General features: G+C 35.3%; 3 protein-coding genes across 3 annotated transcripts; 1 reads left to right on the forward strand and 2 right to left on the reverse strand.

Annotated features, from left to right (window-relative positions):
• Positions 1-2,835: 2,835 nt before the first annotated feature.
• On the reverse strand, positions 2,836-18,804 carry LOC140058454 (ubiquitin carboxyl-terminal hydrolase 19-like). Its single transcript, XM_072104069.1, has 26 exons — positions 18,768-18,804; positions 18,464-18,592; positions 17,993-18,124; positions 17,687-17,860; positions 17,387-17,430; positions 17,187-17,290; positions 16,495-16,566; positions 15,980-16,095; positions 15,675-15,799; positions 15,152-15,323; positions 14,752-14,885; positions 13,426-13,518; positions 12,852-12,920; positions 12,646-12,756; positions 12,018-12,128; positions 11,699-11,782; positions 11,148-11,242; positions 10,850-10,910; positions 10,238-10,350; positions 9,452-9,595; positions 8,929-9,143; positions 8,581-8,694; positions 8,080-8,287; positions 7,349-7,501; positions 6,940-7,097; positions 2,836-4,676 (listed from the first exon to the last, which is right to left on the reverse strand). The coding sequence occupies exons 2-26, from the start codon at positions 18,501-18,503 to the stop codon at positions 4,180-4,182; spliced, it is 3,339 nt and encodes a 1,112-aa protein (XP_071960170.1). The 5' UTR covers positions 18,504-18,592; positions 18,768-18,804; the 3' UTR covers positions 2,836-4,179.
• A 474-nt stretch (positions 18,805-19,278) lies between these two features.
• LOC140058966 (E3 ubiquitin-protein ligase Hakai-like) lies at positions 19,279-21,380 on the forward strand. The gene is made up of 5 exons (XM_072104759.1): positions 19,279-19,412; positions 19,764-19,838; positions 20,039-20,125; positions 20,235-20,296; positions 20,397-21,380. The coding sequence occupies exons 2-5, from the start codon at positions 19,773-19,775 to the stop codon at positions 21,217-21,219; spliced, it is 1,038 nt and encodes a 345-aa protein (XP_071960860.1). The 5' UTR covers positions 19,279-19,412; positions 19,764-19,772; the 3' UTR covers positions 21,220-21,380.
• A 51-nt stretch (positions 21,381-21,431) lies between these two features.
• On the reverse strand, positions 21,432-24,903 carry LOC140058967 (succinate-semialdehyde dehydrogenase, mitochondrial-like). Its single transcript, XM_072104760.1, has 10 exons — positions 24,893-24,903; positions 24,492-24,684; positions 24,272-24,355; positions 23,955-24,125; positions 23,567-23,683; positions 23,251-23,394; positions 23,001-23,144; positions 22,739-22,897; positions 22,474-22,643; positions 21,432-22,170 (listed from the first exon to the last, which is right to left on the reverse strand). Exons 1-10 carry the CDS (start codon positions 24,901-24,903, stop codon positions 21,903-21,905), a joined length of 1,461 nt encoding a protein of 486 aa, XP_071960861.1. The 3' UTR covers positions 21,432-21,902.
• Between the last annotated feature and the right edge of the window lie 741 nt (positions 24,904-25,644).

Raw genomic sequence — 25,644 nt, forward strand, 5'->3', positions numbered from 1 at the left:
ACGACACTGCTTTAGTGTGTACCAACCCTGGATGTGTCGTGCGTAGATGTGCGTTTGCATGACGAGGCACGACACTGCTTTAGTGTGTACCAAACATGGATGTGTCGTACGTAGATGTGCGTTTGTATGACGAGGCACGACACCGCTTTAGTGTGTACCAACCCTGGATGTGTCGTACGTAGATATGCGTTTGCATGACAAGGCACGACACTGCTTTAGTGTGTACCAACCCTGGATGTGTCGTACGTAGATATGCGTTTGCATGACGAGGCACGACACTGCTTTAGTGTGTACTAACCCTGGATGTGTCGTACGTAGATATGCGTTTGTATGACGAGGTACGACACTGCTTTAGTGTGTACCAACCCTGGATGTGTCGTACGTAGATATGCGTTTGTACAACGAGGTACGACACTGCTTTAGTGTGTACCAACCCTGGATGTGTCGTGCGTAGATATGCGTTTGTATGACGAGGTACGACACTGCTTTAGTGTGTTCCAACCCTGGATGTGTCGTACGTAGATATGCGTTTGTACAACGAGGTACGACACTGCTTTAGTGTGTACCAACCCTGGATGTGTCGTGCGTAGATATGCGTTTGTATGACGAGGTACGACACTGCTTTAGTGTGTACCAACCCTGGATGTGTCGTATGTAGATATGCGTTTGTACAACGAGGTACGACACTGCTTTAGTGTGTACCAACCCTGGATGTGTCGTGCGTAGATATGCGTTTGTACAACGAGGTACGACACTGCTTTAGTGTGTACCAACCCTGGATGTGACGTGCGTAGATATGCGTTTGTACAACGGTACGACACTGCTTTAGTGTGTACCAACCCTGGATGTGACGTGCGTAGATATGCGTTTGTACAACGAGGCACGACACTGCTTTAGTGTGTACCAACCCTGGATGAGTCGTGCGTAGATATGCGTTTGCATGACGAGGCACGACACTGCTTTAGTGTGTACCAACCCTGGATGTGTCGTGCGTAGATATGCGTTTGTATGACGAGGTACGACACTGCTTTAGTGTGTACCAACCCTGGATGTGTCGTGCGTAGATATGCGTTTGTACAACGAGGTACGACACTGCTTTAGTGTGTACCAACCCTGGATGTGACGTGCGTAGATATGCGTTTGTACAACGAGGTACGACACTGCTTTAGTGTGTACCAACCCTGGATGTGTCGTACGTAGATATGCGTTTGCATGACGAGGCACGACACCGCTTTAGTGTGTACCAACCCTGGATGTGTCGTACGTAGATATGCGTTTGTATGACGAGGTACGACACTGCTTTAGTGTGTACCAAACATGGATGTGTCGTACGTAGATATGCATTTGCATGACGAGGCTCGACACTGCTTTAGTGTGTACCAAACATGGATGTGTCGTGCGTAGATGTGCGTTTGCATGACGAGGTACGATACGACACTGCTTTAGTGTGTACCAACCCTGGATGTGACGTGCGTAGATATGCGTTTGTACAACGAGGTACGACACTGCTTTAGTGTGTACCAACCCTGGATGTGTCGTGCGTAGATATGCGTTTGTATGACGAGGTACGACACTGCTTTAGTGTGTACCAACCCTGGATGTGTCGTACGTAGATATGCGTTTGTACAACGAGGTACGACACTGCTTTAGTGTGTACCAACCCTGGATGTGTCGTGCGTAGATATGCGTTTGTACAACGAGGTACGACACTGCTTTAGTGTGTACCAACCCTGGATGTGACGTGCGTAGATATGCGTTTGTACAACGGTACGACACTGCTTTAGTGTGTACCAACCCTGGATGTGACGTGCGTAGATATGCGTTTGTACAACGAGGCACGACACTGCTTTAGTGTGTACCAACCCTGGATGAGTCGTGCGTAGATATGCGTTTGCATGACGAGGCACGACACTGCTTTAGTGTGTACCAACCCTGGATGTGTCGTGCGTAGATATGCGTTTGTATGACGAGGTACGACACTGCTTTAGTGTGTACCAACCCTGGATGTGTCGTGCGTAGATATGCGTTTGTACAACGAGGTACGACACTGCTTTAGTGTGTACCAACCCTGGATGTGACGTGCGTAGATATGCGTTTGTACAACGAGGTACGACACTGCTTTAGTGTGTACCAACCCTGGATGTGTCGTGCGTAGATATGCGTTTGTACAACGAGGTACGACACTGCTTTAGTGTGTACCAACCCTGGATGTGACGTGCGTAGATATGCGTTTGTACAACGAGGCACGACACTGCTTTAGTGTGTACCAACCCTGGATGTGTCGTGCGTAGATATGCGTTTGTACAACGAGGTACGACACTGCTTTAGTGTGTACCAACCCTGGATGTGTCGTACGTAGATATGCGTTTGTACAACGAGGTACGACACTGCTTTAGTGTGTACCAACCCTGGATGTGTCGTACGTAGATATGCGTTTGCATGACGAGGCACGACACCGCTTTAGTGTGTACCAACCCTGGATGTGTCGTACGTAGATATGCGTTTGTATGACGAGGTACGACACTGCTTTAGTGTGTACCAAACATGGATGTGTCGTACGTAGATATGCGTTTGCATGACGAGGCTCGACACTGCTTTAGTGTGTACCAAACATGGATGTGTCGTGCGTAGATGTGCGTTTGCATGACGAGGTACGATACGACACTGCTTTAGTGTGTACCAACCCTGGATGTGACGTGCGTAGATATGCGTTTGTACAACGAGGTACGACACTGCTTTAGTGTGTACCAACCCTGTTTGTCACACAATGTACACACAGTGCGCACGCGTACTGTATACATTTAAACAAACATTTCTGAACAACAATAACATTCATCTGTTTCAAACACATTTTATTAATTGTTCAATAATCACATTTTTTGTTACGCTGATTAAAAATATGTAGGCCATGAAGAGTTCATCCTGGAATACAAAACATTTCACAAACAAGAATTTAGCTCTTAAACTTTATAAATGTTGACTCTGGCTGCTGCAAACCGTTCCTAAATCTTTCTAGGATGCGAAAGGTTGATGGATTTATAGTATTCAATGTTAACAAGTTTATTTTATGATAACAATTGACACTAGCCATATTAAATCTTATACTGTATAATCAAATTAAAGGCAGTTACTTTGTTATGGGCACGGCATTGTTCTCACATTTGAATGCGCAGTTTAAAAACAATCCTACATTTAGTGTAAAAAAACAATCTTAACTATGGATAGACATTACAGACAAATCACACACAAAAGACAGGCTCATTGCACTATGATGATGAAAACACTGTTGGCAGTGTGTTTGCACAAAGACAGGGGAAATAGACTAGGCACTGCTCTACACCAATGAGATCTGCAAGCTCCTGTACTATGGGTAAGTGATTGCGCGTGGTTAGAAGAAGAAAGCGTACTGCAATGTTTCACTCACCCATCCACTGGAAACAGATTGTATCTCATTTCCACAGGTGAGTCTGACTAATGACTGGCCAAAGTGGTCAGGTCATCGGCCAAAATACGCTGTCAATCAAAGCTAGTAGATCTCACACTGATTGACATGTGTCAGTAAGCTTTCAACATATATTGACTCCTTTAAAGGACCGAGGATGGGGCAGTTTCTCTATAAAGGAGCCACGTATACAAGGATAAGGTGCATTTGGAAACTTACTTTTAGAAGAGTCAGGTTTAGTCTATATAGTAATATTATATTCCTATAAAAATACATTATAATATTAACAATAAGTTGAATATTAGTATAACAATAACCGTGCTAAATAATACAATTAAATATACAAAATAACGCAGTGATGTTATTAGTAAAAATTATGTTATTCAAAACTAAAATGTATTGGTTCAACCAATTAATCATATTGCATATAATGACTTTTAAAGTACATTCAGTGACAGGCTTCCCAGAAGCGCTTAGAGAAATTATAACAATTAACAAATTAAAAATTAACAATTCTTACCTCCTTCAACATGAGCTAGCTAGTCAAGAACTATCCTAAAGAACACACTAGGCCTACAGTTACCCTCATTCAAAATGGTGTTGAACCACATGCCACGCCTAGAGCTATCCTATTTGAAGTAGATGTTTGACATTAAACCACATGCTAGGCCAAGAGCTAGCCTCTTTGAAGTAGATGTCAAAATGCTCCTGCACCTGACAAAGAGTTACCTTGGTGATTAATCAATGACTTCCATATCAGTGTTCTTTTCTTCTTCATCAGTTCTTTCTTGCTTCTGACAGCTACAATCCTTGTCGATTCGGTCTTTTTTATTGTATTCCATATCATTCTTCGGCATATGTTCACTGCCATGTTCTGGCATGCTCTGTTTAGCACCATTCTCTGGCATACTATGTTTAGCACCATCCTCTGGCATGTTCTGCTTCTTGCCATTCTCTGGTATACTCTCACTGGAGTCATCGTCTGGCATGCTCTTTCCAACATAAGGATCTCTCTGTGTAGCATGTTCTGTGTCGCGGCTTCCTTGAATCAGATCATTCTTTCCAATCGGTTCTTTCTCTCTGGTAAATCTTGAAGTTTGTGCCTCCACAGATGGGTTTTGAATCAAACTCTGGTACGGCCTACGCTGTCTGTAAAACAGCAAGTAAGCGGATTGTGTCACTACGTACTTCTCATCAACAGCACGCACTATGCTGTCATCAAATAGTCGCCAACCTAAAGAAGCATACATAAAAAAACAGTATTAAAACTAAATAAAATAAGATAAAAAAGAAGAAAAATAGTACATGGGTTACACTTACTTTGTATTCATTCATTCATTCATTTATTTATTCATTTTTTTACATATTTATTTATTTATCATTGGGGTCCTTCTAGTGGTAAATTGGACAGTACACTGAGAAACGATCCCTACTCTTTTTGATACACCCAAAACAAAATTATTTATTAAGGGGTGGCCTTATTATACCCTATGGTGTTGTTACACCTCAGGGTGGCCTTAAATCTGCATAATATGTCTTTCTTTCTTGCGCAATCATCTAATATACCAACAGTAAAGCTCTGTCTACACTATCATTGTATCAAATTAGTTTGAATAAAAAAAGTGTGATGTGCCCAAACATGGTAGTGATTCCCAAATATGGTAGTGATATGACATCATCAATATACTGTATGGGATTGGGCACATCACATTTTTGGTAACATAAGTTTGATAGTGCAGACAGAGCTTTAGAAACTAATTTCTTGCGCAATCGTCAAATACCAACAGTAACCTTATCCTTCAATTAGCGTTTGAAGTGTTCCAATTATCCAATTGAAACACAAAGCCACAAAGCACTCCCGTGGGAGTTTAAAATCCTAACTACAAGCTGCCCTCAAGCGTAAACTTACACACACTACAAGTCACCAACAAAAACAGCTGACATTAGTTTTTTTGGCTGAAATAACTACAATTTTCTTAGAAAATGCAGACTTAATAGTTTAAATAAAACCTAAATTTGAAATAAATATTAAAAGCTTTTTCAAGTGTTGCCAAAAATAAGATAGATTATCTGTATTTAGTTTTCATCATCTTATAGAAAATTGGATAATTGAATAATTTTAAAATATGCAATGATGACAAATCAAATTATTTGAAAAGGTAATTTTGGTTGGAAATTGTGAAATGAAGATAGACTGTGGTGGTTGATACAATATTTATTTTAGTTAAATTTGAAATCTCTAAATGATTTTTTTTGGAAAAATATAGAAAGATGAAGAATCATGTGCCCAAATATAGTAGTGATATGCTAAAATATGGTAGTGATATGACATCATCATGTCCATATATGGACACATCACATTTTTCTTGTCACATAAAGTTTAGACAGAGTTTTAGAAATATCAACCATTCATGTAAATACAGTACTAATAATTTATAAATGAAACATTTCAAAGTGAAATATTTTAATCTATGTATTTTGATGAATTGTGCCAAATAAATAATTAAATAATACTGAGCATTTATAAAGTGCTTTTAAACTGATGTTTCAGTGCTGTAAGACAAAATGTCAATGTGAACAAGAGAAAATATAATATGTTTAAAAACTAAACTTGCAAATATACTTGTATACTTGTTCTAGTATAGGGAGGGAGGTCAATGCAAGGGCAGATGTCACCATTTTGAAAGGAAATGAATTTGGGTCATTCACTAAGTACATACTAACCACCAGCTGGGATGGGTATTAACAAGAAGGGCGAAAAGGAGATATTGCAATTGTTTGAAATATTTGCACTGGCAGTCACTGAGCTTAGATAGAGGCATGTGGCTGCATTCACCATTAACACTTAGGCTAAGGGAAACACTTAAAGATGTATTGTCCCCCTGAAAAAATAATTCTTAAAAACATTTTTTTTTTATATTTCATTTTAATGTAACATAATAGTTATCCACTTTGACTAAAAATTGGATCGAAACAAAATGTATTTACCTGAAAAAAATTAAATTTAAAGCAAAAAATGATCAAATTGGCTGCCAGCCAATGGATTTTTGGTTGAATTTTAACATTTATCTTGTCATTTTATAAGTAAAAACATTATTTTTTCGGGATTTTTTTCCATTGAAGTGATTAACTTGATTAAAACTACAAAATAACATTCAAAGTCTGATTTAATAAATCTTCATTTTTCATGTTTTTGGGGGACAATACATTTTTAAATCTCCTAAGTGAATACAGTAAGGGAAATACTTACATTTTTAAGGGAAATATCTCACTTAAGTGTGATTGGTGAATACGGCCATTGGTTAATAGAACATAATACAATTCTCTACGCCCTCACCAGAAACTCTCTTTATGTTAAACAATTAACAATTTTATTTAAATCAACTGCTTTTTATTAATTGAAATATTTTTAAGCGACTTACAAATTATATAGAGTAAAGGCTATTTTGGTAGACATTTCAATGTTTTCCGACATTTTAAGATAATATGTTACTTACCGATATCATTGGAATGGCAATGTTCAATTCCCGGTAGCCTGGCAAACGCCACGTAATGACCTCCAAGTAGACCTCCATGATGGTTGATGACCCCGTAAAGGTCAAATATTGCTGGTCCAGAATGAAGTCCGTACACATAATCTGTTAAATTTAAACCCCTGGTAAATAAAAGAAAAAAATGTGTTGGGTAATACACCAAGCTGTCTATAAGCCAAGTGTTAAACATCACAAAACGTTAGAAAGACCAAGTCATCTATAGATATATTTTAATCGAACAATGTGGAAGTACCAGATCACCGGTTTGCAACTTGCCTTTCTGGCGTTTCGGTTTGGTATTTTTTTTAAACCAGTAAAAATTGGGATATAAAATACAGCACAACTAGTAAATTTAACAGGTGACATTTTTTACCTGGTTGGATAAACAATTTTCTTGTTGATTTTATCTCTCCAAAGTGCGTTTTTGAAAGAGAACCTCTTCAACTGGATGATCAGAGTTGATGGCAACCTCCAGATTGACATCTCTTTTGTTGCTTCCCTGTGTTCCTTACACTTTGGACAATACCTAGAGATGTCAAACCAAATACATTTACTTACTTCAGTCACAATGTTAAACACATCTATAATATGTACAGATTTGTCATCCTGAAGTTCTCAGAATGTTTTTTTTTTAAATAATAATAATAATTATTTTATTAATTTGTATCCAAATAGAAAAATGTAATATCTATTAATAATTTAATACTAATTGTACGAGAGGACATAAGCTTGGGATTCTGAAATTTTAGTACTAGATGTATGTATGTTAAAACAATGTGTATTAAGTAAAAGGTGTTCAGGCATAAGTAGCCTTGCTGCAGACACCAAGCATTTAAAATATGTAAGAATGTAGTTGATCTTTGGTCAGCATCAAATGTTATTATGCTATAGCAGCAAGGTAAAAACAGTAGAATTGTTAGAGCTATAGTCCTACTTCTTCCATTTATGAGCAAACTTCATCGTTGAAGGTTAATGCTCTAGCTTTTGTAATTGCTATGCTTACAGTGTGTGGTGCATACACAGTATACACATCAATATCATTATACTTGCTATGCTTACAGTGTGTGGTGCATACACAGTTACACATCAATATCATTTACTTACCATGCCTCTTCCTTGGACAACTTCTCTGGTCTGGTGAAAAGGTCGATACAATGCACTAAAGTGGTTACTGAATCCTCGTTAGAAGCATGTACATCATCGTCAAACTCTATACTTTTGGACTCCACCAGCACATACTGGTCCATCTTCTCGTTGTTCCTCCAGTCCATGGCAAGATATTCATAGTCTTGCAGATTAAGAGGTTCATGACCTAAAAGAGGTCATTGAGGTTAAAGTTCACTTGATATAGTGTGATGGTAATCTAATGGAAATACATTTCTTAATTTCAGCATCACATTCCACTGTAAAACTCAGGACAATCAGCAATAGACCAGCACAAAATTGCCAGTTCAACCCGGGACAAACTTAAAGCACTAGACCAGCACAACTTTGCCAGGCCTATAACTATCCCTATCATCATACCAAGCTGCAAGCAAATGGTATATTTAAGTGGAATATAAACAAGTAACAGAATATATGAAAATGAATAATTATTTTACTAACCTTTATCTTCTAATCTAGGTATCTTGGGCAGACTTTTCCCCTGAATGTCCACAGGTTTAATGAAAAATAAAGGTGAATTTCTTGTCTCGGTTTTGACTTGACCTGCGACGGTTGCTGGAGAAATGAACATTAAATAAAATGCAGATATACAAGTCTAAGTTGCATTACATTAATACATCCAAGAGGTCTACCTAAAGTAAAGTACAACAATGGCTGAACTATCTATCCTAAGGACAAGGCACAAACATCAAAAAGAAAATCTGAGACTTTTGTGTTATAGAGCTTCAATTCCTCTTTCCTTCTGAAAATAAATATGTTAATAAATGGAAATAATATATGTTAATTAACCTGTTTTTAGCTTTGGGACTTTTGTGCTTGTTTCTTCCTCCTCCTCCTCTTCCATCTCTACGTCATTTGACTCTTGTGAAGTAAATGTTGTTGGTTCATCAGTCTCCGTGGTGGCAGGGAACGACTGCTCATCCTCCATCTCAACATCATTTGGTGCTTTACCGCCTAAAGAAGATGTCTGTTGGACTGGAGGTTGAAAAACAGCCACAGAATATCTAAGAAAAAAATAACCAAGTCAGGAAATCTAGAATCTTTATAATATTTATCAGACACTATGAGCTAAAGAAGGAACAATGAATTTTGGTGGAAGGCCTAAATCTCTTTCTACACTATCAAACTAGTTTGACAAATAAAAATGTAGTAGTGATATACCCGAATATGGTAGTGATATGACATAATTATATAGGCACATCACATTTTGTTGTCACATAAAGTTTGATAGTGTAGACTTAGATAAAACTGGTTGGATCACATTTTGACTAGGTGACAATAGCCTCTACACCCACACAATAAGAATGCCTACCTAGCGAAGCCTTCCATCATTTGTTCCAGTCGTCTGTAACTTGCCTTGGATTCTGGTAAACTGATAATGAAGGGTACGCCCACTGACTCCGCTGCTTGGTAACAATTAGACTTATGAGTAGTCCAATGCTGCTTTTGGCAAGCTCTATATGTGAGAATAACAATTAGACTTATGAGTAGTCCAATGCTGGTTTTGGCAAGCTCTATATGTGAGAATAACAATTAGACTTATGAGTAGTCCAATGCTGCTTTTGGCAAGCTCTATATGTGAGAATAACAATTAGACTTATGAGTAGTCCAATGCTGGTTTTGGCAAGCTCTATATGTGAGAATAACAATTAGACTTATGAGTAGTCCAATGCTGCTTTTGGCAAGCTCTATATGTGAGAATAACAATTAGACTTATGAGTAGTCCAATGCTGCTTTTGGCAAGCTCTATATGTGAGAATTAAAAGGATTAAATGTATTATGTAACTATTGCATACAAAATGACAAAACTTTTTAGTATTCTACAATGTTGAGATATAAATGATCTTCAAATATCAATATATGTTTCATTATTATAAAAACAAACTCTTCTATGTTCACAATGTTTGATTTATCTTATAAATAAGTTTAATGGCACATTCAATTATCAATTACGGGTTTAAAAACACAAAACTATGCTTAGATTTTTCGGTAATTAACGTTTATGATAATGATTTAGGATGTGAATCCAGAACTCTAAGAGTGGTAATAAGGTTTAAAAAATGAGTCAGTAAAAACAGTACATTTCAAAATAACTTACTGGCCACAGTAGGCTGCTCTATAGCATTTTGTGCAACGTTTTAATTTGCTGCCCTCAACACGTTGTTTCTTGCAAAACGAGCAGTAGGAGCGAGGTTTTGGCATCAGCAAACGCTTTTAAAATACAAATTAGAGAACAACAATAAAAAAATAAACCTTATTTAAATACACTACTGTGTATGGTGCTTCATGACAATGGGTGATACAGTGTTTTTTTACTTTTGATTTGAAACCACTGATGGCCTACTGTAGGAGCAAGTTAGGTCACATCAAGACAATCTAACCACAGGATGCTGAGCTCCGAAAATTAAAGGGTTTATTTTGTGGCTGCAACACGATCAGTTCCTCGCCCCTTAACAGACACACCATGTGACACAGGGTTACTAGCTGACTATTTGTATTTATTGGTTCTATTTAGTTTACCAGTACAGTAACGTTTTAAATTTTAAACTTCTTGTAAACTCATTTTTTGTTAATTTTATTTCAACTTCTGTTGGACATTTTGAGTGTCTACACCGAATGAATAAAAACTGTGACTGAATGCTTACACCTGCTTGAAAACAGAGTATACTATACATATATATATATATATATAATTCAAAATGAAATGTACCTGAATGACTGAGATTTCAAGTACTTTCTCTCCTGCTGCAGCTTCTGATAACACTTCAACCCTGAGAGAACAATAAAACAAGATGGTGATGTATTAGAATTTGTTAAAGCCCTGTCTACACTTTATGTGACCAAAAAATGTGATGTGCCAATATTATGAACATGATGATGTCATATCACTACCATATTTTGGCACATCCCACATTGTTTTGTCAAACTAGTTTGATAGTGTAGACAGAGCTGAAGAGAGTGATTAAAATTGTCATGTGTATTAAATTGATAAATAATAAAACACTTACACAAAGAAGAAATTGTCTGCTTTATATTTGCTTAATGCATCTATGTCTTTGAATTTATATTGGAAACAGCCTCCATTCTCTCTAAACACTCGTAACTACAACAAAAACAAAAAAGAGTATTGCATCTGTTTAAATAATAAACCTATATTTCATTATGCAGTATACAGTATTAGCATAATGTATGTACAAGTTAAGCCTACATATTGTGCTAGTTCTGCGGTATGTATCATTTCGAAACCTGAGCGGCACAGACGAGATTTAATAAGATTGAAGCAATACTGTCTGCAGATTGTATGGTATGTAATTTATGCAAAGTAAAAGATAAATTAAAATTTGAATTAATTATTGCTTTGATAAACGCATGATCAGTTATGATTAGCGGTGAAATTTTGTGTGTGATTAAGAACATTATGTTTAGAATGGAAATGTGCTTATAAAAGGGACATTTAGTAGTAAGTGGTCTAAGTGGAAAACAATTCGCCTTTTAAGAAAATATACTTTGAAAGAAAGAATGATAAAGTAGGAGGCGATATGTGACTCATTAAACTTACACATGTTGGATTAATTCCTGTTTTCTCAGAGACTGACTGTTTCAAGTCGTACACCATAGCATCTTCAGACAGACTCACAATATACTATAGTATTTAGTAAATAAACATATATACATGATAAAGTAACAGAAAATGATAAAAGGGGGTAATTTTGATTTAATCTAATGGACATCATAGAAGCAAACTACAAACATCAATTACATTCTTATTTTTTTTAAAATCAAATATTAAATGAAAAATGCTATATATATTTAATATTAATTTCATTTATCAAGATTAAGCATTCACACATAATGGAAACAATTAAGATCAAACTTACCCTAACAGGCTTATTTTGAAAATTGCGAGACATAAAAATGACGGAGAATATTTGCTTCTTCTTAGGCAGTGGTACGACCAACTCCATAAATGGATCATAGGTCACTGAAACCTGAAAATATATGATTGGTTAATACACACAAAAACCCAAATAAATATACTTTAATCCTAAAATTATTCAAAATATATTGTGATGAAATTGAAATATTTTGTTGCACATTGGACAGACAAGTTATGTCTTGGGGTGGGTCAAAGTCTTTCTGACTTATATGACCCTCCCCCCCCCCCCACCCCCAACATGACTACTTCATTGTATTTATTATCCTGTATGTTATTATATTATGGAAATAAAATTAAATTTAAATTGAAGTTTAATGAAATTGATACTGATTGCAATTTTTTATTTTTTTTTATTTTATTTTATCATCACCCTACAGTGACCAAACGTCACCATTAACAGGGCTGAAAGTCGTAAAATATAACATATAATATACAAGCAAAAATCAACAGATAACAAGACAACATTTAAATATTACTGACATTAGACAAAACCTTGTGACGGAAACAAGCAAGGGAATCAATGATCAATTGATCATAAGTAACATTTTTTTAAAGAAAGAAGTCAATACCTTGTTACACGTTGGACAGACAAGTTTTGATTTGTATTGACCGTGAAATAAATCAACAATGACAGAATCGTTCCTGGCTCTATGTCTTTTCCACGCTTCATCGGCAAGTTCCTAAAAGAAAGAAAAAGTTACATAGTCAGAAGATTTGAAAACATGACTCTTGTATTGCTAGCAAGATACATATTTACTGAATTTCATTAATTTACCTGTGCTGGCCTATTTGTTGTATCTTCTTTGTTTTCAAAGTATGGCTTCTTTTTAACTCGATTCACATCCTAAAACAATATAATATATTATAATAATAATAATAATAAAGGAAAGAGGACTACTAATAATAAGTTATCATGATATAAAAAAACTTCTGTTAGATATATTATATATGTATGTTTATTGACTAATAGTTGACATACTATAAAGAATACTATATGAGCTACAATTTTGTAGTATCTTGTATTAAGTTACCATCATAATATTAAATAAGTTCATTGACATATAACAGATATGTTCGATTGGCATGTGACCCTATGTCCAATCAAATTACACGTTTCTATTATATTATAACCCATTTTGTATCAAATACCATGTTTTCCGTTCATTATGATTTAGACTAAACTTATAGAAATATTCTTGTAAAAGAAATACTGTATATATATATATATATGTATATCCAATCTGCAGACAGTACTGTTATATATATATATTCTGGTGATACAAAATAAATGGTACGTCTAGTACCGCGAATAATAATAATAATATTATATAATATGAACCTCATTGTACCTCATGAAGAATATCAAGTAAGAATGCCATGAATTCCTGGGCATCATGTTGAGCATATCCCATAAACTGTGATGCCTTAGCTGCCACTAATGCCTATAAAATAACATAGCATAAAAACATGAACTATTATACAGATATTGACTGCTTAGAGGTTAAATATAAGATTTGACATCCCCGAGGGAATGATATTAAGTTCGAGGGAATATATATTTCCCGAAGCGCCAGCTGAGGAAAATATATATTCCCCGAGAACTTAATATCATTCTCAAGAGGATGTCAAATCTTATATTTAACCGATATAAAAGGCAATATCTGTTATATTATATAGCCAAGAACAAGTCTGCTGGGTTGGGTGAAGCTAGGCTAGGCCTCCTATATAGCCTATAGGCCTAGGCCTAGTAGTATTTGTATTGTATTTAAACAAGCCTGCCTAGACACCTTACTGTACCTTGCGAAGAATAATATACAGATAATTACTAATTAATGATTCCTTGGCAATAAAATATTCACTTAGGCCTAGGTCGTTTAAATTAACAGAAGAATTTCCATCAATAAGCCTATTAAAAATAATAATATTATAATCAGGTAGGCCGAATAAACAATTCGTCTTCTTCTCGATCTTCGAGGAGCCGAATCACCGGATGTTCAGCGCGTACTAGTTACTAGGTTACTACCGTGAGTATTGACCAATCACAAACGGTGTTTCATCACATTTAGGGTGGACTTATAACAAATGAGGGCGCTATGTATGCATAGTTTAAATAGTTTAGATGATTAATTTCTTCAAGCAACTTCCGTGGCGCAGCGGTTGAAGCGTTGTCTTGCGATGGAGTGACGATTGCACCCGAGTTCAAGATCGAGTAGATGACTTTTGTTTATTTATCGGCAACGCGAGTGTTGGCACACGAAAATTACACAGTCAATATCATCGTACTCGAGAATCTATATGTTTAATGACAGGGGACACGATAATTACGCGAAAATTACACAGTCAATATCATCGTTCTCGAGGATATATACGATTTACGATCCTCGCAGCGGTAGTCATGTGATGCAGTTTCAACCAATCACGTTAGCGTATTTACATAGGCTATGTAATATATCATTATAGTATTGGTACAGTAGTGCAAGCATTTCTAGTCGACTCTTAAGCTTTGTCTACACTATCAAACTTTATGTGACAACAAAATGTGATGTGCTTATGGACATGATGATGTCATATCACTACTATATTTGGGCATATCACTACTATATTTGGGCATATCACTACCATATTTGGGCATATCACTACCATATTTGGGCACATTACACTTTATATTAAATTACCTTGAGTTTCTTTGGCGCTATAGACCTATGAGTACCACCCCATAAGCTCTTCATCAAAACAGCAAATGCAATCATTAGTTTTCCTGATGAACCAAGAGGATTTTCCTGATTTAATTCATTCTGTGGAGATCCACCTGAAAGCAGAATATTACATAGCTTAAGATACGTCAACAAAACTGTGTTCACATACACCAGTTAATCATGCATAAAACACTGCACACGTTTAAACACAGAGCATGTTAAACCTATTAAAGCACTGTGTTTTAACTCCAATAGACAAATAAGAGAGTAAATATAGCTATAGAAATGCATTTAGAGTGCATTAAATTGTCAACACCAACTCTCTAATACCTCCCCCTCCACTTAGTTCATTAGTGTTTTAAAATTGTTTAACACTTACTCATGACATATTCCCTGAGTTCTCTAGTGTTGGCTAACACTTGTAGAACACTGTTCATAAAGCAAGTGTTTCCCATATTATCAAGTCCAGTGAATCCAATCTGATAGAGTGCTTGTTTGGAGCTGTCTTCATTGTTACTGTATGACATTGGCTGTACGGCACATGTTGGCTTCTGTAATAAAAAACATTTAAATTTATACAAGGACGTGGTTGCAGACTAGTGCATTATGGTCCAGGAGTGTTAATTTTCGTGTCTAAGCCCTCCCTCTGAAGAGCACAGGCTATTGTCAGTTTATCCAGGTAAGCTAGGCATAAATGGAAATGACTAAATTAATCAACAAGATTACATTTTTCCTATCTAAAAACCCATGCATCATCATGTAAAGGTTAAACGAAAAACTAAAGAATCTTTATTTACTGTAACTACTAATGTAGTGCTTACCAGAAATCTATTTGTACACCTGGGTGGAATGGAAGTAAAATGTCTTGCCTAAGGATAACATCAAAGGGTATATTTTGTTACCTTAGGTTGGACTTGTTCAACGACAGCTATAGACTTAGCACCACCTGCCGCTCCTCTTATAGATTTTGTTGGTTTTGATCCCAATGAGTGCCAGCCATCATTAGGTTTTGCTTCCGTACTAGATGCTGAAAAAAAGAGAACAAAAATAGATTAAGAAAACTTTATCTTTAAAACCAGTCTCTCGTTTTTGGGAAAACAAAATATTAATCTAAAAAGCAACTTACATTTTATAATTTGTTTTTCAAGAGATGTTTAAATTCTCTCTTTTTTTTTGGAAAAATAAAATAATCTAAAAAGTAACTTACATTTGATAATTTGTTTTTCAAGAGAACTCCATTTTGTAGAGGTAGCTTTCTTTAGTTTAATTTCTAGCTTAGTTGACATTGCCTTGGATGTACACTTTTCAGGGATTATTTCATTACTATCATTGACAAAACAAAAATTAATTTGAAGAATAATTGCAGATATCTTTCAGTTTCAAAAAGTAAAAAGTAAACTTGTGCTTAGGTGTACAAATTATAAATCACAACTGGAGTTTCCTAACTGGAATTTCCCAACTGAAATTTCCCAACTGGAATTCCCAACTGGAATTCCCAACTGGACTTTCCCAACTGGACTTTCCTAACTGGACTTTCCCAACCGGACTTTCGCAATCAGAATTTCCTAACTGGACTTTCCCAACCAGACCTTCCTAACTGGACTCTCCAAAAACTGACCAATTATAGTCATACAAAACTTTTCTTCTTATTTTATTCTTTATATTTAAATTGAATTTAAGTTGTGATTTTTCGCATTGCGACTACTTCAATATTTTGTTTACCTTAGTTTTATTTTCCAGTGAAATACAGTACTTTCCGTTGTTCCCTCATACATTTTGAGGAAGTTTGGATCTCTGGCAAAATAAAATAATAAACTTAACAAAAAGCTTAAAGAGATTGTGTCAAAATAATTCTACCGTTGCTGTTTTAAAAACGCCCTTTCTTTCAATTTAAATCATTTTATTTTAAGACGTACAATTTGCTGCTCTTTCGTTATAACATACATAGAATAGAATTATTTTGACATGCACTCTAAAGGGTCATGTGATCAAATTATATGGCAGGATTAAAAGCAATTGTAAAAATAATCTGTAAAAATATATTCAAACAATAAAATAAAATAATATTTTATTTTTACAGAATACAGAAATAAACTAAATTAAAGCTGCATTTGCACTTGAACTGGTACAAATCTCAGGATGGGAATTATTACCACCGAGGACTTCATTGAGTGAATTTCACTATAACAGTAAAGCCTAACAAGTTAGCAAGCCTTGTAAAATTTACAGTGAAGCTCACTCTCTCTTTGGTTAGGAAAAGTATTGGCCTGTTAATACAGGACTTAATATGGTAAATCTTACCATAACAAATTCAGTATAGCTTAAGTTTTCTTAGAAATTTAATGTTACACAAGGATTAATATACCTGAAATGTTTTCAGAAAAACATGTTAATATTGAGACTTAAGCACTTACTTGGAAGAAAACTTAACATCAAGCTCTTCTTTTTCAAAGTTTACGTGAATTGTCTCATCAACAATTTTTTTGACAAAGACAGAAACAGAAACTGTGCCGTCACGCTGAAACAAAATATAAGTATTAGTAGCATAAATGAAGTATGAAGTCCAGCAATATAAATGGTAGGATTCAACAATGGATAAAGGTTATATACTTACTTCATAGAAATCAGTTTTCACAAACTGAAGCTCAAACAAATGATCTGCAAAAAAAAAAAAATGTTAGTAACACTTTCTGACTGAACTGGCATATGATAAAAAAGCACACACAGGGTTGTAATATTGCGCCACCATCTGACTGATTTCTGGATGTTTTTTGCTTTTAGATGGCTATTTTCAAGGATCTCAGAGCTCATTTTAAGTCAACATTATTCCTATTGTCACATTTTTCTTACATTTTTAGATTTCTTCTTTTTTGGTGGGTGACTTAAATTTAGAAACAGAACAACAAAATGATACCTGTTGTGTTGTCATCATCACTGTCTTGTTTTTCATCTGATTTCAGTAAATATGGCCATTCTTCCTTCATAGTCTGTTTATCAACTTGGATAATTAATAAATTATCTTTACTTGATACCCTACATGTATTCTTCACTACCTTGTTAAAGAACTGGCAACCCCATACCAACTCCTCTGAAAAAGTAAAACATTTGAAGTTGTATGTTAAATAGTGTACATCATCAAAAGAGAAAATATGAAGCAGTGTGAATATCAACAAAGAGCATTCACTCACCACTGTAATTAATGCTTAATTGTTTACTCTACCTTTGTATGTAATGCTTATATCTGTTTCTGTGACATTGATGACTAAATCAGGCTGGACATTCACTTTATCATTTACAGTCAGATGCATATACAATTGCTTCTCATCTTGGTCCCAGTTATAACCGAGGATAACTTTAAAAAAAATTAATTTGTTTTCAATATTTTATGTTGCAAAGGTTTTATAAAGACTTTATTAAAGTGTTTATGTGTGGGTTACCCTCTCTCAATCAATCAATTGAATTTGAATAACAGGTTTTATTTAATTAACATTTTTATTTTATTAGTACAGTTAGGCCTAGTTACTACTAAAAGGCGTTAGCCTAAGTAAATAAAGGCTATAATATAGGCCTAGTATATATTTAATATAAATAAAATTATTATTTACATTTAATAATATTAGGCCTATAGAAATTTAAAATAAATGTTTATTTCAGACAGTCACAGTATTAACAAAATAATTAGTATGCTTACCATTGTCAACTTCTAGGTCTTTCAGATCCAGCATAACCATTTTAACAAAGCTAGGCCGAATCCTCGGGCGTCCTATCGGATCACACAGATAATGTTCACAGCAACTGTTGCTTTATCAGCAGACAGGAACTAGAAAATACAACAAACAACTCTAAGGCCTAGCCTAGCCTAGATTAAACCAACGCGTAACAGTCGAATAAACTTCATAAACAGGACATGACCTTGTTGTTGAACAGCAAAAATAGTATATTTAATTAATGAGACAGAAATTGTATAATTTAAAACGGATTTAAAGTATATTTACAGCTTTAAACTGCATCATTATCACATCAATTTTCATCAGACGACAAAAGTTAAACGTTCAATGAAGAAAGGTCAAATGTCATCAACTTTTTTTTATTCTTCTAGCGTCAACATTGAAACAGTACAACAAAACGCATTCTTAATCTAAAGAGATTCCTGGAAATTAATATTAATTTTTTTTCTAATTCTGTACACGATTCCTTTTTTTATGTATAGGATAGAAACTATTTCTAGATTTTTTTAAAAATAAAATATTAAGGAACTTTTCATTCGTCCACAACGCGTTTACAACGCGTTCAACCTTGGTTCAACGCCACACAAAAATCACAGAGGGCGGTCTTCAGTTTCGGAATAAACCCAATATTTTGACAGTTTTTCACATTAAAAATGTATAAAACGTACAATTAAATATCAAAATAACATCAAATATAATTTTAGCATGTACCTAATAAATTTCATATCATAAAGCCCTACCGGGTGATACCGGGCCCTGTTTGACCCTACCGGGCGTAGATTGGTAAGTGTTGAGCGCGTGGTGTTTAGATTAGGAGAAACTTATTTATACATGCATGTGTACCTTCAGATTAATGAATTAATTAAGGCTTTAACATATTAAAATACTAAAAAAGAGCAATTGATGATATAGGTATTATTTTGTTTCCTATATATTGAGTATATTTGGTAAAATGTGTCTTTTTCGTATTCATAAAGGACTAGAACGCTGGGCCCTCAAGACTCATTGTTTAGAGTGGAAAATTAGAGGTTAATAGGCCAACCTGGGCCATGTTTGTTAGGCGACGCCCGCGAGAATCGAGGTGGAACACAGGCCTAGACTATATAGCCTCTAAAAATAGATATTACATACAATTACTTAGTTTTAAATACATTTGATTTACACTTTATAAACAATATATAATCAGATTTCAAGTTTTTTTTTTAATTGTTAAAAATACAATATTTTGTTTGCAATAAATATTTTATTTTGTAATTTTTGTAGAACTTTAAAATGGCACAGCCTATTGAACCGTATTTTCCATTGCACAGGGGCACACGTTTGAATTGGGATTTTAAGGTACTGTAAAACATGTTGCTTTACCAATTTTAAAATAACATTATTTTATTATAAATTATTATATTATGTGTGTAAAATGTTTCTTGACTCAAAAATCAGTTTGATTAGCAATTTTGCTAAACAAAGTTACAAAATGAAATTTTTCCCTGGTGTAAAATGATTATATACTATACTAAGCAATATAGATCTTTGTTATTTAGGTGAATCTAATTGGTGAGAAGGTTGAAGATCCCATGATTCATTGCTGTGAGAAATGTAGCCTACCAATTTTAAGTTATGGTCGAATGGTAAGCTTTCTTTGATTTATAATTTGAAAATGCATTAAACAAGTGCTTTTAAATTTCTTTTATATTTTGTCTTTTACGAATTTCCATCAAGCGTTTCTTTTTTTTTCAGATTCCATGTAAACATGTGTTTTGCTTCAACTGTGCAAAAACAACTGATAAACATTGTTTAAGGTAAATTATACGAATTTTTTATTTATACTAACAAGGATAATTAAAATAATTAATAGATTTCAGTTACTCTAATTGAAAAATTGTTTTTTTTATTTTGTAGGTGTGGGGATCCTGTGCAGAGAATTGAACAGTCACCATTAGGCAGTATCTACGTATGTAATATCGGTGCCCCCAAACACAGTCCAAAGGGATGCAAACGGACTTATTTATCACAGCGAGACCTACAAGCCCATATTAACCACAGACATATGAAATCAGGGCATTCATCATCATCTAACAGAGCTTCAAAATCGTCCTCTAGTGTAGCACCCAGAGAAGCAGAATATACACCAACACAGCCTGATAGGTACCATCCAACTTCTACAATTGAACACTTGGGCTACAGCGATGTCTCCTCCCAACAAACTGATAACTACGCTATAAGCAGCATACCTGTAGTCACTGGTGGGCGACCATCAAATTTGATTACTGTCCAGCTGCAAGATGATAAAGAATACCACGAACCGAGAGATCCACGGACATACCAACCAGCAGCTCCACCTCCCCCACCACCAACACAGATTCATTATCCACCAAGTCAAGCCACGGCAGCTATACCACCACATCCCATCACACAGACGCCCTTCGCAACCCCACCACCAACGGCTGTACATAACCCTAGACAACAACCCCAGCCTGCTACTCATTACCCACCGCCGACGGCCGCACCTCATACACTCCCTCCTGTGCCTCATGTAGCCCCTGGATATGACCCCAGGTATGCCCCAGGTCAGCACCCATCTGAACCAAGCCCAACTTTTCATAGTCCAACATCGGTAGCTCCAGGGTGGACGCACCCAGGGGTACCACCCCCAAGACTCCCTAGCGCCCTTCATTCACCACCTGCTGCAGACAATGTCTATGGTTCAAATTATTATCAGTAATGAGTTTGATAACATTTTGAAATATGAATTTGATGATGAGTATGTAGGTTGTATTCCCATAGCCTTTTACTGTTTTAAAGACAATTTGAAGACAAAATAATGTAGTAATCAAATGTTGTATACTAAATTGTAAACAGTCTTTAGAGAAACATGTAAGATGTACTGGAAAATAAAAAAACAAATGTAAAATTGCAAAACATTGTATAATTTCGGTTTATTGCAAGTTAATTTTAAATCAATTATTTTCCAAACTCTCGAAAGTATTAATGTAGTACTGTTTAAGAAGATTTGTGACAATCTGTTTATATTCTAAACCACATTTATAATTTCGAGATATAGGAATACACGTAATTTACGTACATTAGATATATTAGATATATATATAATAATTTTGATATTGAAAATGTGTGTAGTTGGTCGCTTTCTTGTCGATGCTTTTATTGTAGAACGTAATTTATTTATTTTTCTCTGTTCTGGGTTGACCAACTAGCATGTGTTTAGCACCTGTTTGGTCTTTCCGTGCCTCCTTTTATAATTGTTTTGTCTTCTTTGTTATGTATATGGCAGAAATTGAATAATATTAAAAAAAAGCTTTTAAGGCACAAATCTGTATAGAACCTAGCATTATAGTACAGTACTGTATGCTTATACTTTAGTGGGAAATAATGACGTCATGATCATCTTTATAATCCACCGATGCAGACATACTTGATATGCAAGTATTCTTCTATTCCATACTTTGATCCTTCGATACCAATTCCAGATTCTTTCACACCGCCAAACGGACCTTCGACACACGCCACTAAGGCCCCTTCGTTCACACCAAGGATCCCAACGTTTATCTTATCGGCTACGCGCCAAATTTGTTGGTGATCGTTTGAATAGAAATAACCAGCTAATCCAGATCTGGTGTCGTTAGCAATGCGTGTAGCTTCTTCTTCTGTTTTGAACCTAAAAAGTGAAATTAACCATTGCAATTTAACTTTGATTAAACGTCACCTATATCAGATCTACCAATTATGACAGTGTAAAGCCTTGCCTATACTATGTAAAACTGTATGTGTCAAAAAACTGTCCGTATATGGACACGATGACGTCATATCACTACCATATTTACTACCATAATACTATTTTGATAGTGTATTAATGTCCATTGTGTGTGTAGTGTGTGTACAAACCATACATGACTGCGCTTGTTAGAGCGTACACCGTCCTATATACCATATTCTTTGAACTTTACTATAGCCTACTCACTTTATAATGGCAGCCATTGGTGCGAATGTTTCTTCTGTGCAGAACAGCATGTCGGCGGTTGCATTAGATATGAGAGTTGGCTCAAAGAATGTTCCACCGAGTTTGTGTCTTTTTCCACCAAGAAGGAGCTTACCACCGTTTGATAATGCGTTCTTTATGTGGTTTTCAACCTTTCAATATAATAAAATGATCAAATGTTTGGACAAGTTTACAAAAATGTTGCTGCACGTTGTTTGTTTGGTTTTCATTTTATCAAAAACTTTACCTTTTCTACCGCCCGTTGGTTTATCAGCGGACCTACAGTACATTTAGCGTCAAAACCGTCTCCCACATGTAGTTGCTCTTTCATTGCTGCTACCACTTTCTCAACAAAGCTGTCATACATTTTTTCTTGAACAAGAATTCTGTTTGCAGAAATACACGTCTGAAAAGAAAAAGCACAAATCAGTCATATCTGCAAATATCTTGAACCGAAATGATTTAATTAAACATCGTTTTTTCCAAACATTGTGTCAAAGAGGATTCACCTGGCCGGAGTTTCTGAATTTGCAGACAATCAGACCAGCGACGGCGCGGTCAACATCAGCTGAATCGAACACAATAAATGGAGCATTTCCACCAAGTTCCAACGAGAATTTCTTGACGGTACTTGCTCCTGTTTTTAACAGAATCTAGAGTAAAGAGAGAAGGATTTTGTAATTAGAATTTTAAAGTACCGAATAAGATTATCTAAGTCAATAAAAACTAAACAATAATTAATAACAATGAATTATATACCTTTCCAACAGCAGTTGAACCAGTAAACGAAATCTTTGCAACAAGCGGGCTAGTACAAATGGCATTGCCAACTTTAGCAGCATTTTGTCTTGAACACGTGACTACGTTCAGGACTCCTGGTGGAAATCCTGCTTGCTCTCCAAGCTACAAAAACAAGTTGTATTTTTTTGTAGACTTAATCATGGAGGTATACCTCCATGACTTAATCAACATTGTAAACAAGAATATCAGGTATGGAATGGGACAGACAGACACATTAATTTGGATATATATGTACTTAGCATGCACCTTTGGTTTATGAATAGTTTAAGCATACCTCACACAAGGCTAAGGCAGAGAAGGGCGTATCCTCTGCTGGTTTTAGTACAACTGTACATCCAGCAGCCAAAGCGACTCCAGCTTTTCTAGTTACCATTGCATGAGGAACATTCCACTATAAAAAGATAATTGAGATACTTTATTGGATAGGTTCAAAGGAACCAAAGCTATATACTGTAGGCCATTTATTAGGCGTTTTTATTTTTCAAAAACATTAAATTTGGTTATTGCAAATGTTGTTGGTGTTGTTACTCGTCGACCTTTTCCATATTGTGAGAATGTAATCGCAAACAATTGGTAAAACAAAAACAAATTGAATAGCTGAAAAATGGTATGCCTGTGTATTGATTAACATTTTTATTACAAATAGACAGATCAGAACTTACAGGGGTAATCATTCCGGCGACTCCAATGGGTTGCTTGAAGGCAAATAACTTTCTTCCTTTTGCTGGAGTGGTTATTACGTCACCACAGACACGACGCGCTTCTTCAGCGAACCAATCAACGAACGATGCACCATTGTCAATCTCCAACATTGATTGTTTTAATGGTTTCCCCTTTCAACAAAAGCATCAATAAATGTTTACAATTCATTCAATTTCACAAGCAATTGTGAATTTTGTTTTTGTTGATGAATTAGGTTCATAGTACGATGAGTGACATGTAGGCCTACACACCACTATATACTTATCTTAATTCTTACCATTTCTTTAGTTAGTATCACTGCCAATTCCTCCTTATGTTTGAGAATAAGGTCGTGCCATTTATGTAAGATTTGACATCGTTCCTAAAAATTATAGTCGGAAGAGTTAAGCCTATTCGTTGAAACATTATTACATAAAAAACTGAAAAAAAATACCAATCAAGTCCGCCTTTTTACAATGAATAGCAAATACAAGGTTGTGCCAAGTCATCACTGTTACCTTTGCTGTTGTCTGCCTCCAGGTCTGAAAAGCCGCATCAGCCGCTGCGATCGCCTCATTGGTGTCTCCTTCAATCATATCAGGCACTTCGCCGACGATTTCTCCTGTCGACGGATTGATGACGACAAAAACGGTTCTATCCTTGGCGCTAATCCATTTGCCATTTACGTAGCATTTGTTTTTCAAAAGTGAGCTGTTACGAATTAAATATTTCGTTATTATTATTTTGTATGGCATAAACAATAATGGTATGTTTGTGTACGTGTTTTATTAGTTTCGACGCCACAATAGCCAAATTCGACGCGCGCGGCGTGCGTATCATTTTTACAGCTTTGAATGTGCTCGTCTAATATATTTTTAAATATTTGTGATACTCATTGATGAATGTATTAAAACCTAACCTTACAGACATGTTCCTATCTTTTCCAACTCACTGAACTAGAACCTAATGTTGTATGACAAAAGTATACACGTATAAATCATTTTATTGCAGTAGACTTATTTAAATAAAGCAATAAAGAAAAAAAAAACTGAACTCCAGTTTCAGAATCAAAAGTGAGCTGTTATTGAATTATTTCGTTATTTTTGTATTGTATGGCATTAATAATAATTGTATGATTTTGTGTCAAATTGGTTTCATCTCACTACGGAAACCTATTGGTTTAGGCCTACACATATAAAGTACCGTACTGCGCCAAATATTCTTTTATCTTTTGTGGAGAAATTTAATTCATGATGTATTACAGATCTTACCTTAGAGACATGTTTCTAGTATGTCCAACTCGCATGAGACCAGGACCTTTGCCGTATGACATTGCATTGTCAAAAGTTAAAGTACACGTATAAATAATTGATAATATATAATATAATTTTATACCACCATTAGAATTAATCAAACGAAGGGTACTCGTCTATAAGGGTATCTTAAGCCAGATAAGAAAATCACGACTTTATAATAATATGGGCTGATAGAGCTGCAAATGGCATTGTGAGAGAAACAAAATTAATTTGTATTAGGTTTATCGAATTAAACAAAGTTAACTGAAGGCCTGTTTCAAGTACAGTAATTACAAAGTATAAAATGGTTTTGAATTTGTAGAAGTTGCAAATGGTCTCAATAACAGTGTGTGAGGCGTTTGTTACTTATTAGACA

Source organism: Antedon mediterranea, chromosome 9 (genome assembly GCF_964355755.1).
Source record: "Antedon mediterranea chromosome 9, ecAntMedi1.1, whole genome shotgun sequence".
In the NCBI taxonomy this organism is placed as follows: domain Eukaryota; kingdom Metazoa; phylum Echinodermata; class Crinoidea; order Comatulida; family Antedonidae; genus Antedon; species Antedon mediterranea.